This window comes from Dicentrarchus labrax, unplaced genomic scaffold (assembly GCF_905237075.1).
Source record: "Dicentrarchus labrax unplaced genomic scaffold, dlabrax2021, whole genome shotgun sequence".
Lineage (NCBI taxonomy): Eukaryota > Metazoa > Chordata > Actinopteri > Moronidae > Dicentrarchus > Dicentrarchus labrax.
The window spans coordinates 29935033-29957790 of NW_026136713.1; the positions used below are offsets into that span (position 1 = coordinate 29935033).

General features: G+C 38.4%; 1 protein-coding gene across 2 annotated transcripts in view; it reads left to right on the top strand.

The window, feature by feature from the left end:
• Positions 1-22758, top strand: part of fstl5 (follistatin-like 5) — a 166951-nt gene that overhangs the window by 69150 nt on the left and 75043 nt on the right. For both annotated transcript variants that reach the window (XM_051419118.1, XM_051419119.1), the window contains exon 5: positions 17976-18172. In XM_051419118.1, coding sequence (XP_051275078.1) covers positions 17976-18172 — 197 coding nt within the window. The remainder of the gene's footprint in view (positions 1-17975; positions 18173-22758) is intronic.

Genomic DNA, 22758 nt, shown 5'->3' on the forward strand with positions numbered 1-22758 from the left:
CAGCCCTGACTCCTGTCAAAGTGACAAAACACTAAACCCCCAACATGTCACCTAAATTAGCCGGTAAGTCATTGGTTATAGGTTTCTACGGCAGCTCCTGTCATAAGTGGGTTTTGTTACAGGCTGATGCCTTTAGCAGCAACAGTAAATTACAGTAGTGAGCTGCTCACCTTCTGTATGTTGAAGGCATATTTCGCAAAAGCATATTGAAGACCATGATAGGAATGTAAACCCCGTTGTCACTCCAAAACTTATTGATAGGTGCTTTAACCTCTTAAACCCTAACCCAACCACACCTTGGTTTAAACCTGAAAGTCAGGCAGGGACTCAGGGAGTTTTTGTATTCTCTTATTGTTTGTATACATTTCTCCTCATAGTCCAAACACATGCAGTATAAACAGAACTGTATATTATGATATGCCATCTGGCCATCTTGGCTGATGTTGCTTCAGTGTCTTGTAATCCGATATGGGCTGGGCACCATAGAATGGTGCAGGACACTTAAATAAATCAAATCAAATCAAAATGTTACATTTGTGAGGTATTTCCAAAAGACATCTCAGCTAAATATGGTCTTAGAAAGACATCAGAAAGAATTGTAAATTAACTGCTGGGGGAAGAACAACATTCATGAAAGAACTTTGATTTTTATCCTCAATGATTCCTATATGCCGTTAATAACGTTATGGTTTTCCCTGCTATGTTCACAGGAAAAAAACTCCTGGGGCCGGGTGCATAAAACTCTGTACAGCTTCACGACTAAAGTTGTGTGTACGCAAAAAGACAGAACTATGTACACGCATTATTTTCGTGACCCAGATACCCAGATTCTGTTTTATAAATATAAATATTTTATTATGATTAATTTATAGAACTGAAATAGGCTATACAAAGTATTTCACAAATCAGGACAAGTATAACTAAAATATGCATAAAGACTGATATAATTCATCACTGATAAATAATTTAAAATTAAGATTATAAATGCTTCTTTGATACAGAACACAATTAAGACTGAAAAAAATAACACAATCAGTGAAATTGGAAAACGACAACAACCATCTTTTACTATAAGATTATATCTCTCACCCTTTATTTCATGTCCACCTTATATCAGCTGCAGCTCGAAAACCGTATGTACACCGGGTCCAACGTATCCGTGAGGTGCAAACATTCTCTTTCTATAAATACCAGTTTACTTGTAGAAGAAGACATCACCCAGAGGCTAATTTTTATCAAGCAAAACGACAAGCCAGCAAACCAGTGCCTCAGCCATATCAGGGACACACTGAGAAAAAAACTTTAGTGTGTGAGTAGTTTCATTTTAGATAAAAGAAATCCATGTAATTCCACAATCTTGTCATTTATATTTGTATTTGTTTGCTCAGTGATCATTAAGATTTTGACTCTACTGGATCAAGAACCTAGACATAAGGTCACTTTTCAAATTAATGAATCAAATTGGTTTCGAATCCAGATTTTAGACGAATATTTTGACACCATGAAACAGAATTAAATCGAAATGAGGTCTCAGAAATGCCACTTCTATTTGTTTCCCTTGGTAAACTGTCACTATCCTCTGCCTTCTCCTCCTTCTGGTAAGGTAAAGGTATCATCAACCATAAAGCAATAACTGCACAGCACTGTGATGAAGAGATGTTTAGGACACTGGACATTAGCAATGTCATCCCATACTTTCATTTGATCCATAGTTGTCAGCATATCCTTGAATCTGGGAAACATGAGGGGCTTTTACTGCCAGTAGTTCTTCTAATGTGATTTCAGTCTCATCTCGCCTAAATGCATCTTTTCTTTTGTTTTCAGTGTTCAGTTTTCTTTTTGATTTTTGGTGTGTATGTAGTTCACTTTCCCTTTGTTAGTGAATTTCCACTTGTGGAGGGAGGTCTTATTGAGGAATGTTGATTTGATAACAGAGTGGTGACCTGCCTGAATTGTTCAGGGGGCATTCTACTCAGGAAACTTAACAACAATCACTTTGAGGCTTGCTATACATTTAATTCAATTGCAACATGCTTTTTTATTCTTTGCTTATTTTACATACTTAATCTTTTTTTGCAGCACGTTGAAAGCTCCATTCTCCAGTGTGATTATTTAAACCATTTCATTTAACTTAGGTTGTGTTGATTCTTCCAGAGTATGTCATAGTCTCTCACTGTGTTTGCATTAAAGCGTTATCAGTTCTTTTGTTCTTATATGTTCTGGTTTGTGGTCACAGCTTTATATGAAGTATATTGGATAATATTATAACAAACTAAAAGAAATGAAAAAGCAGATGTTTACTTTTGGCTCATTGATCCAAAAAATATGAGGTGGGGCTCCACAGACTGGGGATGAATGCACACTGTGTTATCAAAATTATTGTATGGTTTTGATTAAATTTGTCCCAGTTTTCCCATCTCTCAACGTGTATCTATAAATACAATCATATCACAATGCTTTTTTAGCAAGGAAAGAACCCTTGAGAATTTTCCCACAAAAAGACTAATAACTTATTCAATGTGCATTTACCAGTGGTGTCTGTACCTATTTTTTATTATCTGTAGGTATTCCATAGTGGTACACAGAGTAGCCTACACTATTTATAAGAACAATTAGCACCAGCTGCTTTGCACTGTATCCCAAAAAATAATAATTTAGTTTGTTTAGAGGCAACATATATTTTTAAATGGGAGAAAAACAGAGTTAACAAAAGTAGATCATATAGTCTTTTATCCATTAGCACAAGGCAGAGTCCCACATGAGCTCTGTAAATGAAGCAAAAGAGGGATGTCCATGTCGGGTAGACCTGTAAATTGAACAGTAACATGGTTTTTAGCAAGAAATTAAGCATACAAGACAAAAACAAACGTGATGTGGGTGGTGAGGGGACTAACTGAATCAATCATTGTGTTAATCATTGGAGTGGAAATTGATGATGCAACAATATATTGGCAGAACGTCTGCATCAGCCAATATTCGCCTTACTGACTGGCATCAGCCTATCGGCAAATAAGATGACGTTCACATATATCAGTGGCATATATCAGGAGTCACACAGTGTTTGTGCTAGCTAAAGGTAGATATGCTTATCTTTGTAGATTTCTTTGTTCTTGACACAAAAGAGGGACTAACTAACAACAAAAAATACATCGGTATTGGCATCGGCTATCAGCCAAATTGTTATTTTAAACATCGTTATCAGTTAGATATATACTGTGTTGCAGTCAAAAGTTAGTTGGTTTTTGTAGAGATGTTTTCAAAGACCACAAGCAAATCATAAATATTACATAAAAATGTTGTACTGCATTGACAGGACAAGCTTAGCTTTGATATTAAAACATGAACATGTTCCTTTTGAAAGAAACGTTTGAATTAAATATTTTTGATCTATAGTACCTCATGCTGCCAGAGGAGAATCTAAAATTATATGTTTATTTTTGTTATACATTGCACCTCTACCCTACATATAAAGAAGCAGCACATCTATTATAGGTTGAAACTAATTGCTACTGTTTAGTGCCTTTTTTTGTAGAGTGCAATCCAATGTAGACAACGGCAAAACCCCTGCAGGTTTGCACACTCAAAGACAAGGAGCTGGTGTCTTTGATCGATGGGTTTATTTATAGCTTGCTCAGCTTCAAAGCATCCTATATTCATTTGCATGTTCATTATGTGCCTAAAATGGCCAATTATTCCATCAGAGGTGTATGCAGAGGACTGGGCCACAGATCCTAAACAATCATATGACAAATTAGCCAATTAAACATGTTTGATGTTCCTCCCCCCTGTAGTGTTGAATAAGATGACAGTGCAGAATAATGTCATTGGTGGAAGAGGAATTTCTGAAAAAGACACCCTACAACCTAAGTTAAAAAGAAAAGTTTATTGAAATAGTAGTTGAAATTTAAATGTTGAAACTTTTTTTCCAACAGCCTTTTGCTGGGTGTTGAATGCTCTACTGGAGGGGACCTTGACATTGGTTAGAGGAGTAAATTAAGTATGTAAGCAAGCTTACATAAACCCATAAATGGGTATTTCACCACTGGAAAGATTATTTTCATAAAACTGGGCTGCCTATGCATTAGAAAGATGCAAATATGTTTTTTAATAGGTGCTACATGACCAGAGAACATAAGAGAAAAAGCCCTGTGTTATTCCCTTTTGCTCCAGAATGCAGTCGGGCAATGGACCACTAAAGGCTCCGGCTAAAGTTGGGGCAGCCTGGTTACAAACTTTCAGGTATTACAGTTAAACAGTAAAATATACTAAACATGAAAGACTAAAATGTTTCTGAAAACATTAAAGATGTTCTCATCTCAAATGTGCAATGTGGCAATGCTGTAACATAATCACGATTCATATTCAGTCACCCTAGTTTGATAGTTTGAGATTTTAAAAATGAGGAAGTATTTGTAGGTCTACCAGCCCTAGACACGTCATCTGGCAGACTTTTGCCAGCAAACAAGCATTAACTACGCACATTTTAATAATATAAAGCTGGTTGAAAATCGACTTTTGATGAATTGGCCAATTTAATCCTGTTGCAAGTGTGTTTACTTTGAGTGAAGAGGCTCCAAGACCATTTTTGCAGTCTACACAAGAAGGCTTTCCATTAGAGTATTGGTTAAAAGCCTTTTCCTGCTCAAGCCATTATCCTGGAAAAAAAAAATCATTTTATTGCTCTCTGCCTCCTCCTTCTCTTTTGTTTCCACCCACTTCCCCATCCTGGATATCAAGCCTTTGAACAATTTGGTAAAATAAAAGTGAACAATAGCTGCCAACATTGCTTGAAGCAGTGTGTTTGTGAGTAAGTCACAGATTCAAAGATGAAGAGAATGTGGGGGGAAGAGGGTTGACTGGGTTGCAGCATTGTGGGCGTCTTCTAATATCAAAGCGTTGAATTCATTCTATGTATAGCATAACCCATCTGACCCAGTGATGTGACATATGTGATGGATTTTCAGGTGCTGGACAGTGCAATAGAGTGAGCAATGGATTTCTTTTGAGGCAGAAAGGGGAAAATGGAGAAAAGTTACCTCTGGGCAGTAAAAGTTAAAGGTCATGTTTTTTAATTGGCCTGAGTTAGAAAGTCTGCTCCAAACAATTGGTATACTCATGAGTAACACGCTATCATAGAAAAAAACATATCTTTTGTGCCTTTTGAGATTGTATTATTAGTTGTCTGCTGTGTGTGCTGCAAACCGGCAAGATTCTTAGCATTTAGCAATTATAATTGAAAGACGTTTTTTTTCTCTGACATACAACTTCACATTCATGTCAGAGAAATTGGGATTCTCTGCACTATCCCTTACAGAGAGATTTTACATCTCAGAAAATGAGCTTGTTCCTTCTTGACCCTGGAAACGGCAGTTGACAAAACAATTTCCACTCAAGGTCCACTTACTCACTTGTTCTACAGCCTTAGACCATATCACAATAACTTATGTAGCAGTCATGGAACTGTCCTGGTGTACTGAAAATGTCGACTGTGTCACATGGTCTTGTAAAATTGTAGCTGTTTAAACCTGCACACCTACAAAAAGGTCCCCCTTGTCACATTATCATTTGATACGTTATCAATTAGCAAAAATATCAATCGTTGCCTTCAGACTTTATAGTATTCTGGGCATACTGTATCTGATGGTAAAGACTGTATGCTATAGTCAAGAGCCCTAGAACTAGGGACTAGGTGGATGTTGAGGGGAGATTTTACTTTATAATTCGAGAAACTGTACCCTAAAACGTATTGCAGATGTATGCCTTTATATATTCAAGCTTCATGCTTTTTTCAGGAGATATAAATTAATCTCCAAAACCTGACATGACATGCCAAATGTTTTATGAGGCAAAAAAGGTATTACATGACCTAAGCTATGCTGTAATGTTGTATATATATATATATGTTGTTTGTATAATATGTTGTTTGTATATCTGGAGTGTTGTAACGAAAATAATTTCCCCCTGGGATTATTAAAGTATTTCTGATTCTGATTCTGATTCTGATGATGGAGGCCAAGTAGTATACAGTAAGACTGATATAGTTCAATAGAAGACATTATTTATAGAACGCTTAAATTCCTCTGATGGTCTGGAGAATATTATAGTCTATCTCTCCTCATTGGTAAATTGCTGAAGTGAATGTTGTAGTTAATTCAGTTAAATGTTCAGCGCATACTGTGCAGTGCACATGAAGGCTCTTCTTTGATTTCAGTTAGGAACTGTTTTCATCACAGCTCTATCAGTTTGAATGGGAATCTGTCTAAAGCAGTAATGACTGAGCTGGCTGCCAATACAACAGATTACTCCATACATCAGAAACATTCCAATTCCTGACAAACCATCAGCAAGAAAAATGCACGTTCCGGACACAGAAGAAATGCTTTACAATCCAGCTGACATGGACCTGTTTGTTACTCTCTACTGATGGTCAAGGTGATCACAATACACTTCAACAAGGATATATATTTATATATGATTATAGATTTTGTGTGCCCAAAATTGTGCATCCTGCAAGGTCACATGGGTCAGAGAATCTCAGTTAGCCTCTCATTTTTAATTTTTTAATGAGCTTACTATTGGAATAGATGAGGAAATTAGAATCAACCATAATGGTAAAATGCAACTTTATGTTTGGCTGAAGTTCAGTGGCACTGGAACGCAACCAGGCATCATTTGGTGGTGTCATAAAATATTTGTGTGGGTGCTGAAATAGTGGCAGGTGAGAGTTGTGACAAAACCATCTGTGCTTGTGAAGCTGGATGTTTTATGACCAAATCAATAAAGGCTGTAGAGTTTGCCATATCTAGGGCAGCAGATCTATAGGAATTCAGCTCTTTATGGTTCCCAGCTATGAGTCGAGTGGCTAGATAGATGATAATAGAGTCCTTTAACCTAATGCTGACCCCACTGTGGTATGAAAAGCAGGACTTGAGAGGAATTGTGATAATCAGTGTTACTGCTGGTCAGTATACAGGTCTGATTTATACTCTGACTAGGAGACTGTGGGTGTGTTGAGGTGTGTTAATGTCCATAATATAATACTAGCCACTACATAAAGCTGGATAGATTCATGTACTTCTTACCACCACCAAGCAGACTTATGGCAGACTGGAATTGTACTTATGCAGTACAAACATTTCTCAAAGGATGAGCTTCTCTGGGGACCAACATAAACTCATTGGTTTAGGTAAACACTGATATGCTAAATAAAAGTGCAAAGAAGGTACGTGAGTAAAAAGACTAAGGCTAACTAGCTACTACTCTATAGACCTAGTTTCACACTACAGTATCAGTTTCTGTGCCAATGACAGAGCAAGTTGTTCAGATCCAATTACTATACAATAAAAATGATATTCTGGAATGACATAATATTTTCAACTTGATGTCCACTTACTTGTGTCACTGTGTCACATGGACTTCATCAGTTGTCATGGAACTGTACATATTTGTGACCTGCTCCATCATTTTGAGTCACTTTGACCCAGAAACACATTTTGAGTTTTCTTCATGGCTGTAAAGAGGAAAGTCTCAGCTTTATGGCGATACCAAAATTATTTTTCTACTCCAAAAATTGTATGAGACACGCTCTTCCAAAGGTTGACTGTCACCAAACCTTGTTTTTGAGAGAAAGGGCTCTAAAGATAGCAATCAACATTCTGCCATATTCCAAATGAATTGAAAGACATTTATAAACAGTTTATATTCAAATAAATAAAGTTACTGCTTTACTGCTTTACATAATTATAATCAGAGACATTGTATGCTACCATCGGGCCAGCCACGAGTGGAATATCTTCCTCCTCGCCTCCGTCACACTCACTTTCTTCGCCATCACGATCGTAGCCGGCCGGTGTCCGTAGCGCGAAATCCGAGTCAGACTCGGAGGTCGAGCAGCCGCTGTCACTCTCACTCTCAGTTGCCGGTGCCGTGAAAAAGTCTGTAATAAGGTCGATCCAGTTGTCGTCTGAAGTTGCATGTCTTACAGGAATTGAATTTAAAAGTCGAGCAATTTCGACGTCACGAAAATTAATTTTGTCTACGCTGTCAATCTGTCAATCTGTCTCCGTGTCCGTGTCGATCTAAACTGACAGTTGACAGATGACGTAGATGACGCAAACACGCTAGCCGGTGTTTTGAAATCTGACACCTGTTTCGTTTTATTTATGCTAGCTATATTTATCCTTTGTATTTTACATTAATTTTGACATGGTATGAAAGCTGAGACTTTATTTAATTAGAAACATGTAAAAACTGAAAATAGCCCAGAATTGGATTTTCTTGTAAAAACGTGTTTCTACACAAACGGGCCGCTGCGACATCCGACTCATTTTGATGGAACGCGTCACATTTAAACTTCTTGTCAATGTTGGCTGAAAAGTCAAGCTTGATGCTTCATATCTGACTTAAGAAACAGCAGTTGACAAGGCAATCTCAACTCAAGGCCTTGACCAACAAGCTAAGTTATCATGGAAAAGCACGGAGTTGTTTGCATTTCTGGAATCAGCGCAAATTGTGCTTAGCTCACATGTCCAGAGATTGTGCTTGACTGAACATTTTTCATATTGCTAATTGAAATACAGTACAACCATTTGGAGAATTAAGAGAATGTCTCTTTTAGGCAGCACATTTTTTCTTTTTTCTTCATGGAAATAGCCCAGAAGGGAGAGCAGAGTGAAGCAGAATGTAAACTCAGCAAATGGGAGGCTTATCACAGCAGTTCACATCCACTGACTAGACAGCTAACCTGCCCACACTGCAAGCAACTATAACTCGTTTCAACTAGGAACATCACATGTTTAACCGTATAATTTATTATGGCAAGACTGCAATTTTTGTTAGTAGCAAGAGGGAATGTGACTTCTAACAGTTTAAATCTTAAAATCAACTTTATGAGCAAACCCTACAACACTGCATCTGAAAATTTTTCCATGCCAAACCCCAGTCTGTCAATGTATGGCCCAACTGTGGAAAAACAATGTTCCCCAGTGTGTCTGCTATAGTCCAAATATAGACCTACAGCAGTGTGTTGATTTGATGTCTCTGACTAGGTGTATTCAGCCCCTGGGTCTCTGTCCTCTATCATGTCATCAACAAGACCTACCACTGAAGTAGTAAGCACTGTGTAATCAACTCTACCAGGATCAGATTTGAGAAGTGAACAAAGCCTACCTTCTTGCTATCTTTTCCTCTTCTTTCTCTGACTGACTTTCAGTCTCAGTCTACCTCCATCTGGCTCTCATCTGGGTGTGTGGTGGCAGAAAATCTGATAGAATATTAGTTTAAACCAATCTTTAAACCTTTTATAGAATCTCCAGCTTATAATATTGCTATGCCATCCTGTAAATTCTACGCAAGAGTCAAGATTAGTCATATGTTTCTCATTCTCTGTGGGTGAAAACCACTATTACCAGGATCTAACAGAGTAAGAAGAAAAGTCAAGTAAACGGGAAGTGGTCCACTTTGGGGCTACTGTGGCTTGTGGTAGCAGACGGCACAGAGGCTTATTTAACAGAGAGAGATATGGAGGATCCAAACGCCTCTGTAGGCTTCTGTCAGAGCCCAGCGAGGAAGATGAAGGTGGGTGGGGTAAGTTGGGTGCTTGTAGTGAGGTTAAAGTAAAGTCTCCTGGATGATAATGATCCCCTTCAAGGTGAGAGAGGAGGGGGGGAGCATAATACATCAAAGATTAAGACATGAGGAAGAGCAGCGGTCCTGATGAAAGATGGGAGGGAGAGAATTACACCTCCATCCAGGGTGGAGACAGTAGTGACAGAGACTGAATGAAAGGAGTGAATCTGTCTTGAGCTCTTACCAAACACTCAGAAAGTTAACAAGTTGTCCTCAAACAAGGTAAAGTACCCAAAGAAACTTTTGTGTAGACACAGCATTGGTTGTTGGTTGGTGACAATGACCTTTGTATACATTTTCTTTATATGTGATCTCCCGTGGCTGTGCAAACAATGAAATTCTTGCTAAGTTACAAAGATGGAAGTAGCCTGATGTTCTTATATTTCTGCAAAATATCTCATGGTGTTTTACGGTTTAACCAAACCATAAACACTGAGATGGTAGCTAAGAAAACAAATGATTCTTGTTTAAGTAAGAGGACTTGTTGTCACTCTTTCATCATATTTTGGACTGTTGCTTGTGGTTTAAAACAATTAGTCACGAGCCAAATGCTGCAAATCAGTTTCAGCTTATTTCAAGTTGATCAACTCTAGTAGCCACTTTGACTAACCATCATTTAGCTGTTTGACTCTAAATGTCAGGCTAACAGGTGAGTGTGGTCTGTAGAAAATTGAGTTGGCTTGTTTCCAAAACGTCACTTCACTTTCATGGCCATGTGAGTTGGGGGAATTGTTTTCGGTGCGGCTTTGGAAAAACTCTCAGTACACAGTGTCAGCCGCAAAATATACCTAATAGGCAGACATAACAAAAAATGCAAATGTGAACATCTACAGCTCCATGACAGCTGGACAAGTGAGGATCATGCAATAAGATCTAGCTACTAATTGGACCTTGTGGTATGATTGTTTCCATGTGAGGACCTCAATTTGGTATGTCTTTAGTCTCAAGTTTTATTTACATGCATAGTTCCTCAGCATTCAGGCAGAAACTGAAAGTTTTATTCTAAACTCTGGCATACAAGTATAAGTCTGTTTCCTGTGCCTGGGGTCTGCTGTGAGTTTTCTGCATTTGTATCATCCTGGGCAGAGCAGCTCCGAGGAGTTTGTGGCCCTACTGCCCAGATATCCATTTCAGATTCAGTCAGGTGTTGCGGCAGTGACACCTCTAGTTGCTCTTAAAGATTGCAATCAGTGACCTCTGATTTGGGTAACCCAGTTGTCACGCTGTGCTGTCTTGATGTATTGTGAGCTGAGGCAGTACCCAGGGCCCTGGAGACAGAGATGGAAAAGCTGTAGGAGGAGGTGGGGGGCCAGGCTTTGCGGGGCAAAGACGGGACAGTTTCAGTGGAGTTGACTCCAGCTATTCTGCTGAGCTACCTATTTCTTTTATATAAATAAAACAGTAGTGCTTTTAAAGGGGCAGGTGGAAGAGGCGAGGGTGGCGGGTTCACTCGCAGTTATGGCCTCTGTAAACAGTGGACGGGATGGAGAAGGTTCTTTTTTCTCATTTACTATATTGTGTGTTCTGAGAATGATTAGAGTGTTTTCTTGGCTCTTGATTCAAACAGAAACATAGACTAGAACAGTGAAATAACGTGAGCAGAGATCTGCACGTGGAAGACCAGTTCTGGTTAGTTTTCTGAGCAGTTTCCTTTGTGAAAAAGTAACTTGTGCCACCTGCATATTGATTGTTTATGCAGTAGATGACTCTCTGTGATGCTTGGCACAGTGTGCATCATTGGCTGAAGATTCCTGGTGCACAGTAGTGCTCCTCTCAGGTGCTTAGAGAGCAGATTATTATCTCCAGAATATTCTAAATGATCTCCTACACCATGATGTTGCCGCCATTACAATGCTCATATCTGAAAGAGCTTTGTAAAACAACAAATACTTTAAAGCAAAGTTTGTTAGCCTTCATGGTTCATCTAGCTTGTTCATCACTATCCAGCATTTCCCTGTGGATGCCATAATGTTCTGGTTTGCCTGCCTGTTTTGTTGTTCCTCATTTAAGTGCCACAGAGTGGTGGACTTTGTCTCATCATAGGAGAGTGATCACTCACTGATGACAAAAAAGAGCAAACATGAGTGCAGCAGTAAACATGATTAATATAAAGACAAAGCCAATAACACACATACTGTATGAGCAGACACATTAGAAGTAGCCTACACAAAAATGTATCTTGACAATTCACATTAAAATGTGTGCATTCAGGTTTTATATATTTATACATGATGCAGTTTTCAAACTGTTATACATGCTGTTTTTGTAAATGACACCTAATAGTTATAGTGGTATGATGTCTTTATGCAAGTGGTATACAAGATGATCTAAACAAACTCAACAAAAAACTCAGAATGGGATTTTACAGTATATACTTATACTGTAACTAGTAATTTATGGACTACTCAGCAGCACTTTCAATTGACACCGTCAAGGAAAATCGAAACAAAGAAGAAGCGCCATGAATGTACCTGCTGAATTTTGAATGACTTGAATAGCTCAACTTTTTTGATGACCTTGATGGCTTCTTTTTCGTACTGTGATTATTCTTTAACACTCATTCTCTGTCCTCTGCAAATGGACCCTGGATCTTACATTTGTACAACAGCAGTGTCAAAGTCCACCTTTTCACCCTATTCTGGCCTGTTTTTAATGGTTGCAGTGATTTAATTAACTAAAGGGGAAGTCTTTTGTGCATTTTAAAGCAGGACGATGGATATTGGAAAGAATCACCTGCTGAATTAAAGATCGGTACTGACGTTCCTGGTATTATCACATTAAACCTTTATTTTTGCTGCCAAATGTGTCTACAGGTTGGACTTTGTTAAAATCAAATTGTGTGTTTTTGCATCTACAACAGTACATGATAATTACTATGCATTTAGATTGTTGGTTGCTGAAAGAATCATCAAATTATCAGCTGAAGGATGTGATGAAACAAGCCTGATTCTGAGACGACTATTCTCAGCAAGACTTCTAACACCTTGTTTACACTAGCCATCTAGAGAAAGTAGCACGTCAGTAGCTGTCTATTTAGAGCATATTTTGTCTATTTAGACAGAAAGTAGACTTGGGATAACTTCAGGTGGCAGTTAGGCGCATAAAGCGAGTGAAATGCAAGCTGTTATTTGGCAGGCGTTGACAGCTTAAAACTTATTTGTTCTATCAGATGCCAGTGAAATGCTGCTGTAGGCAACCTGTAAGTCCCAATTTCCACCAAAGACCTAAAACTCTTCGTCCTAGTCACTTCAATTACTTTGTTTAGGGAAAATCTGTAAGTCCCCACCTGTCAGTTCTCCTCTTGCCACCGATTCACCCCTCCATTCATCCTACATCAGTGACACTTAAAACGAGTACTTATTTAGTATTGCACACCTATAAAGTTGTGAGACAGTTAGAAAAAAAAAAATGATGCAGCAAAACCAAAGATATCGGCTTTTTTCCTCTTTGTCAAAACCTGAATTACCCACAATGCAAGTCTACTACAAGCTTACTGAAAATCTGGGTCTGTTTTGCAAGTAGTGGATAAAGGGGGAAAATGAGGAGGGGGCTAAAGATTTCTGGTAAGGTCACTTCTTTCTGACTCCACGTCCCCAGATTTCTTTCATATTCTTTAACATGTAGTCTTCAGCCTCAACCGACATTTCTTCCGGGCAGCTCCCACTGGAGCCACAAAAGGCTTTTATTCCACATATTCAGTATTACTCCCCCCAGATATTATGTGTGTAAAATCAGTGGAGTTTTTTTGTCAACATACAGTGTTTCCCATTAATTACCTAGACTATGGCGCCTGTCATAGTTTCATAATGAACCCAAAACATTTTTACACTTCCCTCTAACATTGTGTTTTGTGCAGTTGCTTCAGCAAAGCATTTGCAATCGATAAATTACTGGATGTCCCCTCGCTCTGCCGTCCTGTGCAGTCTACTGACAGTCACACTGCTCTGCATGCAGGCAGACGCTCTCTGGAGCAGATAGGGTGTTTATTTTACCAGCACGGATGAGGTAAAGCAAGGGCAAACAGCAGTTGGTGCCGGTGTCATTTGTTACCACGGTGTTTTTGATTGTTTTGATAGGCTCCGTCATTAACAACGAGCCTCCTCCACACGCGGCTCACCTGCTGTTGTTCAAATCGCTGGTGAAAAAAAATCTGAAACACAAGTTGTGTTTTTTTGGCGACTTTATAAAAATTACAGCTGAATTACATCAACAGAGACACATACAGGGAGAAAAAAACAGAGAGAGGTGGGCGGGTGTGTGTGTGTGTGTTAGTAACAGTGTTAGTTAGTGTAAGTAGTAAAATAAGTGTTATATATATATATACACATAATAAGGGGTAATGTAGCCCAAAAATATAATTTATCTATGTATTTTAATAAAGCTCTTTACTCACAGGAGAGGAGTCTCCTGCTACATTGTTGCTCTTTTTGACAAAGCGTTTTAATCAAATAAATAATCTGCCCTCAATCAATATATAGTGCATATGAGTCCTCTCACTGACATGTATTGGGGACTTGACCTCCACATTATATGAACAGTTCAAGGCAATTAATAGGATGCAATGGCTTTTCACAAAGGAATCTGGCCTACCGCATGCCAAATATGGAGCCCATGTCACCAGGACATTTGTCACAAGCAAGGTCATTGAGCAGTCAAAGCCAAACAGTAAAGCAAACTATGACAAGTCTGCATCCTCCATGTGCTATTACCAGATAGTGTGAGAAAATTACCACCGCCTACCATGAAAATACCACTACATTTTGACTAAGTCTTTTCGATAGATTAACAGCCATGAAAGATACTATTCCAAAGATTTTAAAACTCTCACAAAATGGTAAAAGGAATGGTGAGATATTGAGTGTAAAAGCTCTTGTGAGTGGTTTCACAGCCTGACTCCACGCCGTCCAATTCAGTTATCAGCTGCTTTCTACAGAAACGTTTGGCTCTGGAAAATGTTATGTGTTCCAGCCATGAATAATGTTGAGAAAAGCAGCCTTACATTGAAGCGTTCCAGTGGGAGTCTTACAGTTGATGGTTTTATTACAACACGGTTACCCTTGAATGGTGTTTATCTAGCTTGTAATTGGATGTTTCAAAAAAGGACCATGAGCTGACTTTAGATGACAAAAAATCTTAAGATTGAACTGGGGAAAAAGCTGCTAGCTGTTTAAATGTAAGCTCATTCCATTCAGATTAGTGTAAGGTTGCCACTATACCAGAAATTTAAAGTTTGATACAATACATGCATAAAAAAAGGATACTCGATACCTTTTTCGATACCATGGCAAAAAGGAAAAAACTGCAACTGGGGACATTGCGGTTTATGATCACGTCTTAACCCCCGCAGACATGGTGGTGGGCAGGTGATCCGACTGACAACATTAGCTTTAAATCTGGGCTCCTTGACTGATGATTCGAGTCATCAACATCGAAGGGACAGCCGTAGTCTGTCAAAAAGCATCATGGATAAAATCATTGAATTTGTTTTTGCTGATTGATTGCATTCTAATGGGTCCCCCTCAGCTCAAAAGCAATTTGAGTGGCTGAGACACCTACAGATCCTACAGCTCTACAAGACAGAGGGTCCTATCAGTTGATCTAAATTCAACTAAATGGATTGGACTGATGCAATAGATTTGTGCTGAGTTGTTGCCACTTCCTTAAAGGCCTGTTTGGACTAAAGCATTTTAGCTTAGTTAATGTGAGAGAGATTATAGTGGCTATCATCTAATTAATGCTGACTGTCCCCTGTATGGGAGACTGTATGTAAGAGCGTGTGTGTGTGTGTGTGTGTGTGTGTGTGCGTGCGTGTGTGTGAGTGTGTGTGTGCTTACATGTGCCAGTGCAGTTTGACGTCGCTGACCTTCATATCCCCTGGTTGTGCCAGCAGCCATTTATCTTTTATTCATTCTGCCATTTCTGACCAAGGCAGCTTCTCTGGCACTGACGCTTGTCAAAACAGACCCTGTCCCATGATATGCAGCATGCTGCAGCATGAACAACGTGCACTCTAACAGCTGATGTAGTTCCCTGGGCAAGAATTAAGCTAGCTGGTTCCATTCCCAAGAATTCACCCGCCACTTTCACTGTTTTAACAGCCAAATGAAATTCTATAATTTAATAGATCCTCCAGTTGGCTCACTATCAGCAGTGGCTGGTAGAAAAGACTTACCAGCCATCACTGTTGTTGTTGTTTTCACCATGCTAGGTGCAGGAAGCTTGAGACTGAGTGTGCAGCTCCAACATCTGGCAACAACTTGGTTTGCCTCTCACTGACAGGTGTACCTGCTAAAACAAACTAATGCATTGTTCTAGATCTCCTTGCTTATGTTTAATTCTCTCCACCTGGCTATGTGAGCTTTCAATTATTGAGTTCCCCAAGTTGAAACAACTGAGACCTTGTAAAAACACAACATATACAAATGGGTGATAAAGGAAAAACCAACATAAAATGTAAAATAAGTAAGGTAGTAAGACCAGTTTCAGTGCTCCTTGGTTTAGATTCTACTATTGAGCAACATCCATATTTGAAGTCTTGTAGTCCACCAGAAGGTCATTAGTTTTGCTGATACTGAGCTCCAGCTGATTGTTGTTGCACAATGTGATGAAGTTTTCTTTCAGTCCTCTGTACTGCTGTGTAGATTATTATGATTCTCACTGGAAATTAGTCAATGGAATAATTTGTGTCACTATAGTGATAACTTCTATTTTGCAAAAAATGACACATAATACCTTTTTAATTAATTCCTTCAAAGTCTTCACTTCATATATTATATGAGTCTGGAGAGACATGGCTGTAAACTACAACCTAACTGGTTGTCAGAAGCATACAACCACAAGGTGGTAATTCAAATTTGATAATGGTGGTAGAGAACATTGTCTAACACATACAAATATGTCCCAGTGTTTTACAACTGGACTGAGAGCGGACTACAAAGGCCATAGTATATGAGTTAAAAACAGACTCAGACAAACTGTTGCATTTCAAACCTTCCTCAGACACAATACTAAATATTTCAATGCCAGGAAATACATTTTTACATTGGTGTACTGTGACAAGGTCAAAAAGATGAATTTAGATGAAAATTAAAATGACTTGAGCCTCTGTGGCAGTCCATTGATTTCACTGACGTCAGTGTTAGAAGAACTTCTGTCAGTGCCAGGATTACACCAAGCATCTCATTTAAATGTTCACTGATTGCTGAAGTTGTTTAGCTGAAGGAGAGCTGGAAGACATTTTCAAGCCAAAAATGAGATCCTACGCATCCGATAATGACATGTCATTGGTTTCTGGGGTTGCTCTGATTCTGCTTAACTAGTCCGCAGCTCTCAGCAAGCACCCAGTTCTACTGAGTGGATCTCATTACTGCTCTCACTAAATCATTCTCGCCTGATCATCCCCAACAAAGTTCATTTGTCTGGCGGAAGACTCCATGCAGAAGCTATTATTCCATATTTCTCCCAAGCAGTTGATCACACAGTATGATATGGCAGAGATGGCACCTTCCTCCCCTGAGATTTGAAAAGCAAAAACAAAGTTTTTCTAGTGGGTTGGTTGACATCAGCTAATATATCTGTTATTAGAAGAGAAACACTTCCAGATCTAACAATGAGAAGTTGATATGACATATGTCAACCACTAGTTCTAGTCATTATTTTCTCTTTGCCTCGACTCTACTCTGCTGAACCTTTCGTGTAGTTGACTTCTTTGATCTAGAGCCTTTGATGGCAGATTGTAAATACAACACCATCATGTTTTCTGTTGCTGTCAGGGTTAGCTCTTGACACCTGTGTGATGGATTTGTTCGTCAGTTTCCTTGTGTTGACGGTGCTGCTGCTTTCTTAGTTTGAGGCAGTGAAATGTCGCACAACTGTCACTGTTTGTGCTCCCCTCAGGAAAATAATCCTTAGCATTTGTTATTGTGATGCAATCATAGACATGCTCAGATTTGGGTTTTGCTGAATATAAACAGCAGCTTATTATTTAATATTGTGAGTCTTCGGGGGGATTCTAGCTTTCACAGGTACTAATTGGCTGATATTTGAAACGTTGCATCCAATTTTAGGAATTTAGGAAGTGCAGTGCTCTTAATCATGCACCTTATTTAGCACCTGGGAATCATTTAGCTATTTGTGAAATATGTTTTTAGACATCCCATTTTAGACATAATTTAGTCATCTAAACAAAGCAAAAACACACTCTCCTCTCAACTCTTACAGTAGTGCGTGTTACGACTTTATGATAAATATTCCCTCTCTCTCTCTCTCTCTCTCTCTCTCTCTCTCTCTCTCTCTCTCTCTCTCTCTCTCTCCTAACCATTCTGCTTCCATTTTCCTTTCTTTCCCAGATGACAACTGCAGACTGAGTGACTACCGTGGGCTGAAAATCAAGATTCTGGATTTGCATGACAAACGATACATGGGCTCCAACATCCATGGGGCCCACAAGGACAACATGGCGGCCAGGAAGCAACTGGTTGATATGATGTTCAAACGCTTTGATACAGATAACAATGGTCAAATAGATGCCAGCGAACTCTCACAGGTAAGGATATCGAACAATATATGAGCTTTAATACACAATAAGATATCTAGAACAATACATAGATAACTCTCAATTACTGGCATAAAGGAGAATGCAATAACTTAAACTTGACTGAAGCTTACACTGATCTTATAATATTTCAGAAAATTTATTTAAGTACAGGAGATCTGGCTTTAATTGTCAGTTTCTTCCCCTAAAAAGAAGCTGTTCAACATTTTGTAACTGTGCTTCAATTTCCAAGACTCCCCATAGCCCCTCTTAAGTCTGTCATTTTTATGTAAATATCCATCCAAAAGGGGAGTACAAATGAACAAACCATCTGTGTGCTCAGGTGTTTAAACTAGCGGCTTTGATGTCTGCCATAATTGTGTCCATTTTACTCCTCTTACCCTTCCCTCTGGTAGCTTTGGTGCGTGGCTCTAGGTAAATCTTTTGAAAAGCAATGTGGGTCAAAGGAGCCTTTTGCTCATGGGAGGCTGCAGCCTTTGACCAGCGCTGCCAGGAGGAATGGTTGTAAAAGAGTTTTTTGTGCTGTCATGAGGAAGAAGGATATTCTGTGCATAACAAATACATTCTCCAAGTCCATTCCCAGTACTCTGATTTTATATATATATATATATAGGTAGTATTTAAATAATTGAAAGGGTAAACAACCTGTGGTGGTTTTCAGAACCATGAAACCAGTTGCTATTCTTAGGCGAGTTTCCTGCTGATCTAGTAGGATATCCCATCTGTACAGGGGGTCACCTTGGTTAGCTTCGTCAGTGCTCTCTTGGCCAATGAGGGAGGTCTCATTAAATTTATTTGAATATATTTTAGCATTTTGAGTTCAAAGCATCTAAATAATGCCTCAAAAATAGTGACATTTTTGCCATATTTTCATATTATTTACATATTTTTACATCTACATGGTGCCCTGTGCCAGCATGAGAGAAATCAGTGCTTAGTGAGTGAAATGCATAGTCAACAAACCATGTTGTGCTGTGTTTTATGGAATAATATTGTCAGTGTCCTCTGAATGTGAATTTGAATATGCCCTTTAAACCTACTGAATATTACTTTGGACAGATTTTCAAACCTCTTGGTGATGCCATTTATTCTATTCCAGGCCAAGCTGTACCCCTTCACCTATCCCCAGGTGTTTGAATGACACAAACTAGTCAGTAATAATTAACATCCAGATGGAGAAGCTCTTTTCATGGGTTCCTCAAGGGCTGCTTTTAGCCCTGCTCCCCTTTTTATCCTCGACACATATGGGAATGTTGGCAGATTTCATGCAGTGTCAGCTACACAAGACACGTTCTTAGAGAAAATGAGAGAAGTGAGCATTTCTGGAATAGTCAGAAATTTAAATATCAGTGGATTACAGGTGGCCCTTATGGGGTTTCCAACTAATCAAAAGGGTTTTTGTGCATGCATTCATTCACATACTAAAGAGAAAGACTAAAACCACTAGTTTTCTGATTTGGTCTTATATAACTTCTTTTTCATACTGAAACTCATACTACAGGGCTGTTTTGCTGCAGTGACAGGGAAATTCACTAGTATTTGCACATATCTGCAGTCTAAAAATGTTGAGAAAACTTTTGAGCATCAACATACTTTCACCTCACATCAAAATTACTGCATAATAATTAATTGCAGGATAAATATTGGCTCGAAACAGTTTTATCAATCTGATAAATCACTGAATAAACGAAGGCAGTTGTGGGTTGACAGTGCCTCAACAGAAGGGCGTCTAAATGTAATTATGGATTGGGTCTTTAATGTGTTTTTATGTTGGTGTATTAAATGTTGCGTTAGAATGTAATTTCAGAGTAATTAATAGCTTGGAAAATGTTGCTTTTCTCTCCAAAGGTTGCAAGTTTTAAAAACTCATACACAATACATGAAGGTTCAGAATCACTCAGTGTCAGGGCAGTCTGCATGTTTTCTTAACCTGAGCTGCTTAAGATACTGTAGAACTGGAGAGTTTTGCCTTAGTGACAAAAGATGAATGTGAAAGAAGACAAGAGATTTATGCAAATAACATTTTGATGTGAACCCTCAAAAAAAGCAATGCACAATCAAATCACACTCTTATCAGCAGTTGAAAGTACAAAACCATGGCTGCCACATGCCCTAAAGCGCTCTTTATAATTGGAGCATTCTCTGATCTCATTTGAAATTCTAGGATGGAAATCCCTCACCCTGGCTTACTTGACTTGCTAGAGTGTGCACATAAAGGGGCACAGGGAGCAATTGTCCCTGCCCTTTTAGTCATGGCTGCCCTTTTAAAATGGCAAATCAAAACTTCTTTTTTCATAAATTGCCCGTATCTATCATTTGACCAAAGACAGAATGCCTGAAATCATACATTTTAGCAAAACGGGTATGAGAAGATGGTATCTTGTCCACCATGGACCCTGCGCTAGCACTATACCCTCATTGAAAAAAATTGAACAAAAATGGGGAAATAAACATTGCCAGGCAAAGGTTATGGTGTTATCATATAAGGCTAGAGGCATTTTTTATCTTCGTCTGATTTTGCACTTTTAAAGGTATTTTAACATTTATAACATATTTTGTCAATTATAATTTATAAAAAAACAAAATGTCATAGTTCATAGCTTTTGGAAGGACTGCTCTTTTTGTCCCTCCATATAATTTATAGTGGTACTATAGTACAGTCATTATGCCGTTCTGGAAATCTTTTGGAAAGGATTTGTATTTTCGTTATATATCTTTGACAAAAGGTCCCACGGACAGCATTTTGAAAATCAGAGCAGAGAAAATTAAGTCCTCATACAGACCAGAATAGGTATAATGAATGGGTAAATCTTTGTAAATTCTCTATTCTCTTAAAGACCAATGGTATTAAAGGTCAGTTTACAGAAGCCACACACAAGGTCTTTACCACAGCCTTCCTACCTGTCATCTTCTTACTAATGCAGAAGATTTTGGCAGACATCTTTGCAGCTATAATGTCTGTGCTACCAGAGTTGGTTCTGTGTAATTACTGAAATGAATCTAAAATGTTACCGAGTAAAAATGTAACTGTGTCTGTCTGTAGCTGTTAATTGTGAAATAGGTGTTTTATCTGATTAACTAGCCAATGTTCCATTGGCTGTGTAGATTAAGCTTCGATTTGAAACAGGCAGAAGCTGCATTCTCATTAAACATTACAGCTGGTTATCCTGTCAATGATGTCTCAGTTCATTAAGCTCACAGCGTCTGCCATTGAACATGTCCGTGGTCCTCTTTTACTGTGGTTGAATAGTCACTCACTACAGAAAAGCAACCACAAAAATCTGAAGTAACCAGATGAATCAAAAGGTTGTGTGATGAGAGTAAGGTCATGTAATGAAATATTCAAGATTTACAGTTAAAACATCACAACCTGAGAAATTTGTACTGTAATGGTATAGGAGTCACAAAGGCTACCTACATTACTTCAAGTCAAAGCAAGCCAGAAAAAATTACCAGAGAGTTAAGAATATTTGGAGTAGTACCTTTGTTCATGAGGAATCTGCGAAGCATTTCAAGTGAGCACTTATCCCTGGCTCAATTTTGATTTGGTTTCAATGCATAAATTATGAAAACAAAATCTAATCTGATCTAATCATTCAAAATACAGAACACACAAGCAGCTGTTTTATTGTGTATGCCACATTTAATTGTTAGTTTAGGATACTGTAAGGGTATGCCATTACAGGTGACACCTACATTTTGGGCAAGTCATCTGGGAAGGTAAGTGCACTGATCCGATGGACGAGGCATGATGTATAAAGCCGTCCCTTGTGATCAGCATTTTGACAGCTGATCTAGTATGATGGATGTTTTACTGCCAGGGCCATGCAGAGGCTGTTGAATAGGATCATGCTTTAGCAGGATGATGATAAAATCTGCACAGTGTTTGGGGCCTTTCCACTGTCTATTGTGACAAAACTTGAGTGAGTCTCAAGTAGCTATGATAAACTGACAGCTAATACTGGGTGTGTTTCATCAGTATGACATTCTTGTGCACTTAATGTTGACTCATTTCAGAGAACTTTTCAACATAGACAGTATTAAGTAAGTTTACAAAGTAAGTAGATTCACTCTAGTGTTGTACTTAAAGCAACACTATGTAAGATTTGGTATTTGCTGCAATTTGGCACCCCGTTTCTATAGACAGCTGTATATGTGAATTTGTTATGAATATTTATGATCAAAAGCAATTTTGATTTAATTCTATTTTATGCTTTCATTCCATTTTCATTTATTTATTTTCATCATCTGCTGTGTTACTGGATCTGCTGTAACAATTGAATTTCCCCAGTGTGCAATCAATGAAGTCTATCTTATCTTATCTTGTCTTATCTTATTAATTGTTTTATTATATTAATTTAGCCAGATAAAACCAACGTTCAACAAACATGTTTATCATGGTTCAAACACGACACTGTAAACATTATAAATGTCTATCACAGGCATTAAAATCAAACTTTGTAGTATTAGTAAGTTTAATCGGTGTTTCAGTTGAAATAAATGGCCCAACAAAGGGCCCATTTCAACTGATATGCAAGAATTAAATAAATACATTTTACCTAATGTGTATAGGCATG